Here is a 12,305-nt window from a genome sequence, read left to right as displayed (position 1 = left end):
CTTTCTACTTCTAATAAACCCATTACAATCTGGTTTGCACTTCTGCCCCTCAAATAAACTGTTCACGACAGTTTCCAGTTGCCAGCTACTTCCCGATCGCTAATCTAGTGCATTTCATAGTCTTTATCTTATTTAACCCATCAGTAGCTTTTGACAACATCTTCCGTCATGACACATTGTGTTCTGCCTTCACATCCATGACATATCTCTGGGTTTTATTTCTTTCTCTTAAACCACGTATATGCTCATGGTTGCAATTTTGTGTCACATCAGGTAACACAAAGATGGAAAAATAATTTCTGCTTAACAATTTCATGTCTTCCTGGAATTGTATACCTGAACAAATGTGTGAACCACTGCAGTAAGTGAGTGGTACATTGCTTGTTTGCATCCCTATCAAATCTGTGCTTGATGACCTTCAGCTTGTCTTCATTAATGAACCACATTTTTTTATGGGAGAATATAAGACCTTTTGCTGTGTTTTTTTTTTATTATATCCCAATTGGTAAGAGCTGAGGTTGTGAATTCTATTTTGTGTAACCTATATAGTCATTTCCAGTAGAAAAGAGCTTCTGGGTTACATTTACCCTCTAGTTTTCCATTTTGGAAATAGAAACTGAAAGTAAAGTTGTTTGAAAACAGTTTTTATAACCTATAGATAATTTTCTGGTGTCAAGAAAGTAAAACCTCCACAGACCACCTGTTTGCCACCTTAAACAATAGTAACAAAATTAGTTGGCAGAACAGCACTCTTCGTTACTGCATTCCATTGAAGAACGCAAGCAGGGTACGCCTGGCTGGCTCTGTCTGGGGAGTCTGCAGTTCTTGACCTTGGGGTCATGAGTTCAAGCTCTGTGTTGGGTATACTGTTGACCTAAAAAAAGATAGAAAGAAAGAGAGAAAGGGAAAAAGAAAGAGAAAGAGAAAAGAAAGAAACTTACCCAAGTTTATACCCCATCCTTAGCTTTCTTCCAGTATCCAAAAGGAGTGGAGTGGGAGGGCAATTAGGTTTTTCTCCTTCTGTTTAAGGCCCCCGCTGCCTCAGGGGTTTTGCTCTGTTTTCTCCCTTTTCTCTTGTTTCCAACTCCTCCATCTCTCTACTAGCTCTCTCAGGTTTTCAGATCTCCCTCTCTCTCTCATTCTAATAGCAAACTCCACCAAACCCCCTTCCTAGGTCTTGCTCAATCTTCTTCTGCCCCTTGTTATTTAGCTTCTCGAAGTAATATATACCTTTTGTTTTATATTTTCAACCTCTGTTCAGTTTTTTAAAATATTTCCTACTGGGATGCCTGGGTGGTTCATTTGGTTAAGCATCTACCTTTGGCTTAGGTCATGATCCCAGAGTCCTGGGATCAAGTTCCACATCTGGCTCCTTGCTCAGTGGGGAGCCTGCTGCTCCCTCTGCTCGTGCTTTCTCTCTCTCTTTCTAATAAATAAATAAAATCTCTAAAAAATTTTTTCTTATTGTTAAATGTAACATACATATTAAAAAGTGCATAAAACGTATACAGTTTAGTAAATGAGTTACATAACATACACAGATGTTCTGTAACACCACTGTGTTCAAGAAATAGAAAATTGTGGCTACCCAGAAAGCCTTTGTGAGTTGTTTTCTCCCCTCAGGAGTAACCACCATCCTGGCTTCTTTGGGGTTATCATTTCTTGTTCTTCCTTACGGTTTTGTCACCTTTTTATTCACTGCTTCACTCTTCAACCTGTTTGCCTTCTACTCTTTTTTATCTTTCCACTAATTCCAAAATTCTTACACTAAGGTTATCGATGAAAGGTTGACAAATCTAACAGATGTTTCTCAGTACTGATCTCAGTAAGCCTCTCCTATATTTGACACTGAAGCTCAGTTCATCCTTTTTGAAGCTGTTCTCTAAGGTCTTTGACTGTATTCTCCTGTGGTTCTGCCTCCTTCAAACTGTCCTTCTCTGTCCCTTTCTCAGGCTCTTTTGTCTGCCCCTTAAGTGTTGTTGTTCCCGGGTTCTGTCCTGCGTCACTGCTGCTCATACTGGGTATGGCAGTGATGTCCGCTCAGATCACCTTAGTCTCCACTACTATCCAGATTTCTTCCAGATAGACCTGGAAGCTCACACTTGTTCCTTAAGCTTTAATCTCACGTAGACACCTGCCTGGTGGACATCTCTACCAAAATACACAACATCCAAGTTAGACTTCATTATCTTTCCCTCTAATTTGGCTCTTTTTTCCCCTGCCTTTCCTGAAACAAGTGTTGGTACTACTGCTAATTCACCCAACTTAGAAACCCCAAAAGTATTCCATTTTCTCCTTTCCTTCATTCCGTGTCTTTCCAGTGTTCGAGTGATACTGGTTTTATCACCTCATGTATTTGCCAAATCTGTTCCCTTTTTCCTATCTTGTACTTTACTCTTAGGACTTTACATCCTCATCACCTCACTGACTTTCCTTACAGCCACCTTCTCACTGCATCCAACCTTCTCCTCTCGTACTCACTACCACCCCTCCCCTCCACCCCTGCACAACTCCAAGCCCAAATGGTTTTCCAAATAAAATTCTAACTGTTTGGCTCCTACATGTAAAACTACACTTAAAATGGAAAAGCCCAGATAAACCCCAAGCTCCTTAAGATAATTTATAAGGCCCTCCCTTCCTTGCCCTGCTTTCTCCAGCCTCATTTGTCAAGTTCACCTGGATGTGCGCGTTGTACGTTGTCAGCATGTATGCTCCTTCTCAGTTTCATGCCATTGTTCATCCTGTCCCTTCTACCTAAGACTTTCCGTTTGACTTCTACTTAATCCTTTGAGAGTAGATTTCAGTTTGACACTTCGAAGAAAGCTTTCCCTGACTTCTTCCACCCCATCCGATGGTGGGTCTCTCTTGCCACTGCGTTCATACCTTGTACATGTTTCTGTCACTGTGCTCATTACATCGTTCTGTCATTATTTATTTATATGTCTGTCACGTTCTACTCACCTCTTGTGCTTCTCTGAGAGACCTGATACCGAGCACAGTCCTGGGCACAGCGCCGAATGGAATGAAGAGTGAAGGAGAGGAAAGAACACACTGATTTCAAGTCTGAAAGAATGTCTTGTTGCACACTTTAACACAGACAACCATCTGGACACAAGGTCCTCACACAAAACTCTAGGAGGCCGTCTCTCTAAGGAGTCTCTTACCAAAAAGGAGCTCTTCAGGAAAGAATCAGGTTTCAATTTTCTTCTAACATGTAATAAACCCTCGCAAATACTCATGTTGCAGACCAAACCTGGACCACCCAAAAAGCCGAAGACCCCTTCTGGACAATCAGCCTTAGTGTATTGCTACAACTGTGGGCAAGAAGGCCATTATGGACACGTAAGTTTGAGTAGTGTTGGGGCATAAAGCGTTCTGTTTTGCTGGGAGTGGTTGCCAAAAGATAAAATGAATGTAATTCTAAATGCTTACTTTTTTAATAAACTAACATCCTGAAGTAAGATTTTGTATATTTTCAGCCAGCTGACTTCTCCCATCCCTGCCAGAGTAAGGGATCTGTCAGAGCATATTCTTCTAATTATTTTAAATACACAGGAACAAGTTAGGCTAAAACAAACACAGAAGCCATAAAATCAATCAGACAGATAGAAGTAGTCAGCAGAATGGTTACAGTTCTCGTGAGTTCTTATGTTTGCTATGACTTTGACACAGCCAGATCCTGATTTTAGATTTTCTGTGTAGTTCTCCAGTATCTCCAGTGTTCACACACAGTACCCTTAAATCTTCATCACGCACCTGTAAACCCCGATGCTGGTGAAAAGACAGAGGGGCTGCATCATTGACTAGCCTGCATGCCCCACCAACGTCCACATTCCCTATCCAAACTGCATGTTCCCAGCCCCAACTGAAAGGGCCAAATTATGTGTGTTTCAGGTATGGGGGTGTCAGAGCAGAAGAAACTGGTTGCCATGGGATGGGAGGGAGTCTCCTAGCCAGTTGTCTCACTAAGTATGAAGCAGCAGCAGCTCATCTCAGAGACAGGCTGCAGTAAGAATCGACTCAGAGTTCTCCTGCATTCTGGGAGTCCTGAGGCAGAGGAACAAAGGCAGTGGCACAAAAAGTAGAAAATCTGTATGGAGAAAGACATCCCTAGTCTCTGGGTGGGCTCCTAGCAGCCTAAAAAACCAAAATAAACTAAAATCAGATCCAATCTGATGACAAGAGGTGGAAAGCATTCAGTGGGGATAGAGTCCTCAAAGTGGGTAGGACTCTGAGCAGTAGGATGGGGGACGACTGCCCTTTGTGACTTGAATTCTGACCATGCAGACCCTGGCGCTGGAGCTCAGTAGCCTAGGGAGAGAGCAGAATCGCTGGGAGAAGAAAAGGCCGGGGCACCGGGGCACAGTGCACAGGCAGATGAAGTTTTTCTTCTGTGTTGGGGCAGCAGGACCAGGGGGTGAAAGGATAGAATAGGAAAGTGGGTTGGAGCTCTGATCCTCAGTTCCAGTTTTTGCTCTGCTACTGACTTAACCGTGTGACTTGAACAACCGACATTTTCTCTCTGGCCCTCAGTTTCTTTTATCTACAAAGCAAAGAAGTTGTACAGGGAGATTTCTCAGTACTGACACGGGGATCCTGTTTCCAGTGTGAACAAACCCATAGTACGGTGATAAGGGTGGAGAGACCGTGCAGTGTATTTCCATAGAACTCACACTGAAAGCCTTATTAGAGAGCACTTCTTCTTACAAAATTATCATCTCTAGATCTTCTCCTGCTTTGTGCATTCCTCCTCGTTGCCAAAACTCGGATGTTGCCAACACTGTTTAGGAAACCTCTCCACATAAGCATTCCACTGCCACACAGATCACATAGGTGTACAGTTCATGCTTGCTGACCTCTTTAAAGCAAAGGCATGTGATTTTAGCATTTATGTTTGTTCAATTAAAGAAAAACAATTACAGTTGGACACATACTGGTTACTAGTCACTCCTGCTAATGTAGATAGGAAATATATTAAAAACATTTGGAATTTATCCCTGAAATCTAGATTTAGATAGTTTCTAATTTACAATAAAGCAAATTTGGCCGCCTCGTCGCTGCCATAGATGAAGAATTCTAGATTATTCACACTAATGAAGAAGATCAGTGGTGTGGCTAATCCAGAACAGTAGATAAATTATATAGCCAACTATCAATTGTCTGTGCTAATGGAGGGGACCAGCGATGTGGATAATCAAAATATAATTTACATTTAGCTTTGGAAAATATTTATGGTACTTATAGCTTTGTATAGTCACACCAGTCTAGACCATACAGGATCCAAATGGGAGACTATGCAGATGATTAAAGATGTCTGAGGACCCCTCCCCTTCGGTTTCAGAAATACTGCTCTGCAGATGTTACCAAAGAGCCTCTTCCTGTGGAAGATATTCTGAGGTGAATGTGGCACCGCCCTGCCCTGACTCCACTCACTGTCTAGTTGGGGAGGCAGGGAGCGTCGCAGGCATCTCTGCGGCAGGCAGACTGCCATAGGAAACAGTAGGAACTGTAGGCAGAGAGCCTACTCCACGAGCGTGTGAAAGTGTGAGTGGGCGCTGGGAGTGTGTCAGACCTTTAGTACCTCTTTGTAATTTTAATTATGTCTTAATATTTTGTGGTTAGAGTCTCTCTTAGTCCATTTAGGCTGCTATAGACAAACTGCCATAGACTGGGTGGTTTATAAACAACAGAAATTTGTCTTGGAGTGCTAGAGGCTGGGAAGCCCAAGATCATGCAGAATTGATGTCTGGTGAGGGCTGCCTTCCTCATAGATGACACTTTCTTGTCGTGTCCTCACAGGGGTGGGACACGCTAGGGAGCTCTTGGCAGAAGGGGCCCTGTTTTATAAGAACAATTAATCCCATTTGTCAGAGCGTCACCATCAGGACCTGATCACTGCCCAAAGGCTCTACCTCCTAACAGTGTCACATTGGGGGTAAATTTTGGTTGGGGGTGAAGGGAAAGAGGTACAAACATTCAGACTATAACAGAATCTTAGACCCAAGTCTTGCAAGGATGTCCTTTCTTCTGGGAACTTGGAGCCACCATGGATAGTGATTTATAAAAGTAGTTCTTTATGTTACCATACAGGTTTGCCTTATAACTTGCAGGATCCAAAAAAGCCCCCAAAGATCCAGAAAGTCAACAGCACAGAATCTCTAAAGGTAGTTGGAAGAAGGAAATAATAAAGACCCTAAATTATTAAAATAGAAAACAAAATTAATAACATCAACAAAACCAAAAGTTGGTTCTTTGAAAATATTTTCTTTTCAAAAGAAAAGACTTCTAGAAAAACTACTCAAAGAAAAGGAAAAGGTACAAATAGTGAATAAAAATTATAAATAGTTTTAAATTGTTTAATTATAAGAGAATACTATACAAACTTTATAAAGTTCAAAATTAAGTCTGAAAATACAGATAAAATAAGCAGTTCTACAAAAAAAAAATACTAATTAACCAAAATGACTGAAGAAAAATCTTACGTGGGCCAATACCACTAAAAAAATTAAATTAGTAATCAGAATTCTCTCCCCTGAAATATATCAGACCCAGAGAGTTTTACAGTCAAGTTTTACCAAACCTTTATTCAGAAACAGATAATCCAAGGGAACATCACCCAGTTTATTCTGTAAAGCTATTATAAACTAAAGTTCCTTCAAAACTTTTATAGAATGATACTGTTTTTATGAAGTCTGCACACTTCAAACTTACACCATTGTTTTTTGTTTATTAGTTGTAAGAGTAAAACATATGAGAATGGCAGGCAGCAACTTTAAGACAGTGGCAGTTTCTGGAAAGGGAAAGAGAGGAATGAGGCATGGGAAAGAGGATTTCAATTGTATTATTAATGCTTCACTCCTTGGGACAAAAATTGAGGTAAGTTAAGGTAAAATGTTATGATTCGATAAAGCCTAATAGTAGGTACAGATTTCCATTACTTTATACTAAAGTATGTATTTCGAATGATTCATAATTTTTTAAACTCTGCAAATTATGTTCCTAAGTGTGTGGCTACCAGCTTGGTCAGATGTCTTAGAATTATAAGTCCAATATATTATGCCAAAGTTACAATAAGTCAACTAAATGTTATGTGGCTGTTTCACAGATTTTCTTCCTAAGGGGTATTCTAATTTTCTTCCATATCTAACTAAGAAGAAATAAACATTTATAAAATACATTTTAAGCAGGATGGCAGAAGACAGAAGGAAGTTCCAAAGGGAAGCCTGTATCAGAGAAAAGAAAATGTGGTTCCAGACATATCAAATGAAAATATATCAACAGGTCATGATAAAGAAAGCCTAGTGTATTGGATGTGGCTCAGGCCAAGAATGTGATCTGGGAAATAGCAGCAGTGGAAAAGCCAGAGTCATGAGAGTGGGAAGCCAGCTTAGGATAATGAGTGAGAGGCGTGATCTCATCTTGAGTGGGGGTAGTTAACAGAAGATTCCTTTGGGGTGTTTCAGAATTACCCAGTTCAAGCTATATATAACCCTCCACCGCCATCCTGCTCCCCACCATAAGAACCACCGCCCTTGTTAGCAGTGAAGGGAAAAGAGCAAAGGGCTAAAAATGTACACCCACATTTAGGGTGTAAATGTGAAAGGAGAAGCACTTGATAGAAGGCTGTTTGTTGGGAGAGACAGACAAGCAAAGGTCTGAAGCAACATGAGGCCAAATAAAATAAACCCACTTACAGAGGAACCAGGCAAGTGCAGTGGAGATTCAGTCCCTGTTGCTGTTGACTTGGACTGGGGGCGGGGTTTGTCTGGGAAGGTTGAGAAAAGATAAGGATTACATGGGTACAGAAGGAAAGAAAATCCAAGCCTCAAAGCAGCAAGTAAGCACGGTTGGGTGTGGTTGGGTGTTATTGGATGTGATCTTCCCAGCGTCCCAGTTAAGACTGCACCCTTAGCCAGGTATCCCTGGTGTGGGGCTCATCTCCAACTACAGTGGTTCGTAATCTTGCAGAAAGATGGTCTGAGCAGTGCCCTGGTAACATCATAATCTCAAATTTGGTAATTTGAAATAATAATTTCAAACAACTTGCAGGAATGTACAGAAAGACGAATGTTTAACCAGACCTTTCCAACATCTCCGTTCATCTACTACTATGATGACAAATACGAAATTCGGGAGAGAGAACAGAGAATAAAACGAAAAGTGAAAGGTATGTTACTGACTTTTTGTGAGATCCACCTTTGTAGTAGTTCCTAAATACCTTCTTCTGCCCTGTCTTTCCCTGCTAAGGGGGTCGTTGGTTAACACAGAAAAGGTTTTTAAATAATTGCCAGAAAAACCAGAACTTTCTTGATCTCCAGAAATCAGGCACCCACCTCAGAAACTGTTAGGTTCTATTCACAGTAAACATTTTTTCTCACATAATAACCAAAATGTCCAGAACATACTTCCAGCCATGTAGGTATTCAGAGTTTGTAAAGGCTCCTTTGAGATTTTTCTGCTTGGCAAGTAATTATTTTTTCCCTTTGTATATCCCTAGTATTTTTCATGGAAAGAAAAGCTTTCTCTGCTAGGTGATTCCTGGTGATCCCTGGAGCTTCTCCAAAGAAGTCTGTTCTTACTGGCCATGATTACAGCAGAGCTTCCTGTCTACAGCCACCCTCTTGGGTTCCTTTTTTACCGTCACTAACGTAAAGTTCTTCTGTTTTATAATTTGAGCCTACTCTTTCGACTTCTTTCTTTCCATATCCTTCACGATGGTTCACCAAGTTACTTTTGTTGCTTTCGGGACAAAACAGTTCTATATTTTTCAAGTTCACCCATACATTGTTAACTCTTTGCAACTTCTTGTTATTCTTTTCTCGACTTTCTCTGAGTTTGGGTCTTCTTCAAAAGGAACTACTTCTCTACTCCTGCATATTTTACATATGACATTTCATATGAACTTTATCTCAACTATAGAGAGAGAAATTATAGTACATGAAGATATTGATTAGGGAACTAAATTTAAAAACTTAAAAGAAATGCACCAAAATGTCACCTCTGAATTAAAAGATTGTGGCTACTGTTTTATTTTTTATATACTTTTCTGTATTTCCCAGGTTTTCTATAATGAGTCTTGGTAACTTTTATAATGCTAGAAAAACCATTTGTTTTCCCTTTTAACTAGTTAGTTGACAACTCTGGCTACTTTGAGTTCTCTATGGTCTATTGGAATTTTTATTTTATGATAAAGTCTATAATTAATTACCTTTGCTCTATATCCTAGAATCTATTATTTTTTGGTCCCCTAAATACTTGTATTTCCACCTGTTTTTTTATTGGCCACTTCTTTAATCTTTCAAGGTCTTGTTGGCATGCTCATTTTCATCCCTCACTGGAACCTCATCTCCTACTTACCAATTAGAATCACATCCATCAAACACTTAGAGTAAGAGTGCCAAGTCCCAGCAAAATTGAACAGCAGGTCCGGTCCAAAACCTCTAAGATAGCTGTGTGTGTGTACTCTCCAGGCCAGCGATGTCCACTCTGGAGGAAAAATCTCCTGTGCGGTATGGCATCCACCTCTAAGCCCTGTGGCCAGACTTTATCTTCAGAGGGAATTGAAATGTCATATGAGTCTATCAAAAGACCATTTTATACATCTTGTTTTACTTTATCATCAAGGGCTGCTTTATCACTGTGAGAATTTGAATTGGTCAGACCTGAGTTTTCTTCACAAAGCTAAGATGTTTACTGCTCTCACTAGTCTTCATCTCCATTGTTCAACCTAATTCAGCTGTATTGAATAGAATAAATATCATTGGATTTCTGGATATTTTCCATTTTTAGCAATCCGATGCAGAACTAGAACCATGCAGTTTTTGGTGGTGGTTTTACCTTAGTGACGGCTATTTGGAGTGTCATATCATGAACATTGCATTATCTGGTTTCCCTCTCTGCTGAGTTATTTACAGATCTGTGACAGCTGTGCATGGACTGTCTGGTTGCTGAAAATGCAGAAATACTTTTCTATTTTCCAGAACTCCAGAAGAATGGGGATTTCCCTAGGCAGTTCAAGAGACCTCACATGGAAGTGGCAGATACGCGGTCCCACCATAACAGGAGGAAGAGCCATGCCTCCCGTAAAAATAACAGGCGGTCTCAAGAAAAGAAGGAAACCCAAAAAGAGGCGAGCAGGAGCAATAAAGAGCGTGAGAAACACAGGAAGGCTGACAGGTGTCATGAAGCAGATGAGGACTTCCCCAGGGGCCCCAAACTCCACTCTTCTCCTGGCTCTTTGAAAACCCAGAAGGCTCCCAAGTCCTTCCACCACTCGTCACATTCCCACAAGCCAAGAGAAGACAAGCCTTCCAGAGAGGGCAAGCGGAACAAGCATAAGAAAAAGGAGAGTTACTTGGAGGCCGATGGCAATGATAATTTATTTCTCATTAAGCAGAGGAAAAAGAAGTCTAAGCTGTGAGACAGCTTGTGATTCAGCTTTCTGGTGTTTGTCCGGTCTTCATGCCTAGAACATCCCGGCAAGATCTTTATTATCTGTGATTAAATAAAGTGAATCTTTTGGTTTTGTCTGTCATCTCCTCCATACCTGGAGCTGCTGAACAAAGACCATGGAGATCTCCAGTCTCTGTATCCAACAGGTTATTAGATGTAGGGAAAACAAACAAACAGATATACTCAGATTTCCCCTGTTCCCGTCCATCATTTTTACTCAGAATCCTAGGGATAAGAAGAAACAATCTTTTCAAGAAAAAAAAATTTGTTTAATGTTCTGAAGAAATAAAAGCTCATCAAATATAATCCGTCTGCAGTGGGAGTATGAAAATTAAATCCTTGCAGGAGGACAAATTTATTCCAGAATGAAAAATTCATCAATCTTTTTCAGCATTACTTTTTTTCTTTTTTAACATCGGGAAGAGTAAAAGCTATAAAATCTCAATCCAGCTGTTCTCGCTCTTGAGGCTGGTGTCAGAATCTTCCAACGGTCAGAACGTGAGACTGAAAGATCAAGGATCAAGGTGTCATCATTGAAGCCCCAAAGAGGCGGAGAATTGGTCCATAGCAAAATACCAGCGCCGATGGCATGAGATAGATTTCCTGGGACAAGTGAAAAAGAGTCATAAAAAATTGTAACATAATCACAGTGCAACAGTTCTCACCATTTTTACAGCCACACTTCAAGGAGACTGTCACTCAGATGTGTAGAGATGGATACTACTGGCAACTTAAAACACTGTTTTATTTTCACGGGTTTTTTTAACTACCACAAGGCTATACAGAAATTTTTGTACCTGTGAATTTTTGTACTTATCAAAGCCTAATGTTAGAATCGGAAAAATAAAATGTCTGAAATAGAGTAAATAAGCTTGTCTGTTATGTAACAAGGCAGTGTGAGTTTGGGTGACAAAGGGCGTGGTTGGGTTAGACAAGGGACTGAAGTTATACAGGCTCCACGTACCGGGCTCCCAGGGCCCTTGTTGGCCAAGCACTAGCTCTATGCCAGAAGAGAATGAGATGGAGTCAGTTAACCAGGGCAGTTCTATAATGTCGCGTTCTTAGTTTGTGTTTTACTCTCTGTGAAGTACATGAATTGCTGTGTATCTGGTAGGATCCGCCCTCTTACCTTCTGCAGGGAAAGGGAGAGTGTCTCCCCCTAAAATAGCTTCAGCGTCAACTGAAGTCTTCAGCCCACCGCCCTCCTCGTGGCTACCCTGCTCTCAACTAAGTCTAAGTTGTTCTTTGTGTGTTGCTTCATGGCTTCCTAACCTCAGCTGGGCTTGTTTTGACCTTCAGGTAAGTGGCCAGAGTCTTTTACAACCCCGCTAAAAGTAACAGTCATGAGAAATGGCTTCACACAGTGATAAATCTGAAATAATTCATGGTAGTCCTCATTAAGACCTGGGACAGGCATGGCTTATTTTTGGTGTGGTGTGACTGTCATTGCTTCCACTACAAAGGCGTCTTCTTCCAGGGCAGAGGGGATTCCTTACGTTCTTTCATACATGGCAGATTATTTGGAGAAAAACAGAAAAAGGGCTTTTTTTTTTTTTTTAATTCACTTCTGCACATTAGCCTATACCGCCCCCCATTTATTTTTTTTATTTTTTAATTAGACAAGCTCTAGGATATATGCTCTAGGATATAATTTACCCTTCAGGTCCATGCATTTTTTTTTTTATTAAAGATTTTATTGATTTGACAGACAGAGATCACAAGTAGGCAGAGAGGCAGGCAGAGAGAGAGAGAGGAGGAAGCAGGCTCCTTGCTAAGCAGAGCCCAACCTGGGGCTCGATCCCAGGACCCTGAGATCATGGCATGAGCTGAAGGCAGAGGAAATCATCCTAGTG

The 12,305-nt window shown here is 40.8% G+C and overlaps 1 protein-coding gene across 5 annotated transcripts in view; it reads left to right on the top strand.

Annotated features, from left to right (window-relative positions):
• ZCCHC7 (zinc finger CCHC-type containing 7) overlaps positions 1 to 11,319 on the top strand; it is a 241,938-nt gene extending 230,619 nt beyond the window's left edge. For all 5 annotated transcript variants that reach the window (XM_032308640.1, XM_032308635.1, XM_032308636.1 and 2 more), the window contains 3 exons: positions 3,247 to 3,342; positions 8,050 to 8,167; positions 9,981 to 11,319. In XM_032308640.1, coding sequence (XP_032164531.1) covers positions 3,247 to 3,342; positions 8,050 to 8,167; positions 9,981 to 10,420 — 654 coding nt within the window. In that variant the 3' untranslated portion in view covers positions 10,421 to 11,319. The remainder of the gene's footprint in view (positions 1 to 3,246; positions 3,343 to 8,049; positions 8,168 to 9,980) is intronic.
• Positions 11,320 to 12,305: the final 986 nt, after the last annotated feature.

The sequence above is a fragment of the Mustela erminea genome, chromosome 12 (genome assembly GCF_009829155.1).
Source record: "Mustela erminea isolate mMusErm1 chromosome 12, mMusErm1.Pri, whole genome shotgun sequence".
NCBI lineage: Eukaryota > Metazoa > Chordata > Mammalia > Carnivora > Mustelidae > Mustela > Mustela erminea.
The sequence above is the reverse complement of the archived record's forward strand: the minus strand, read 5'-3'. Positions and strand labels throughout refer to the sequence as shown.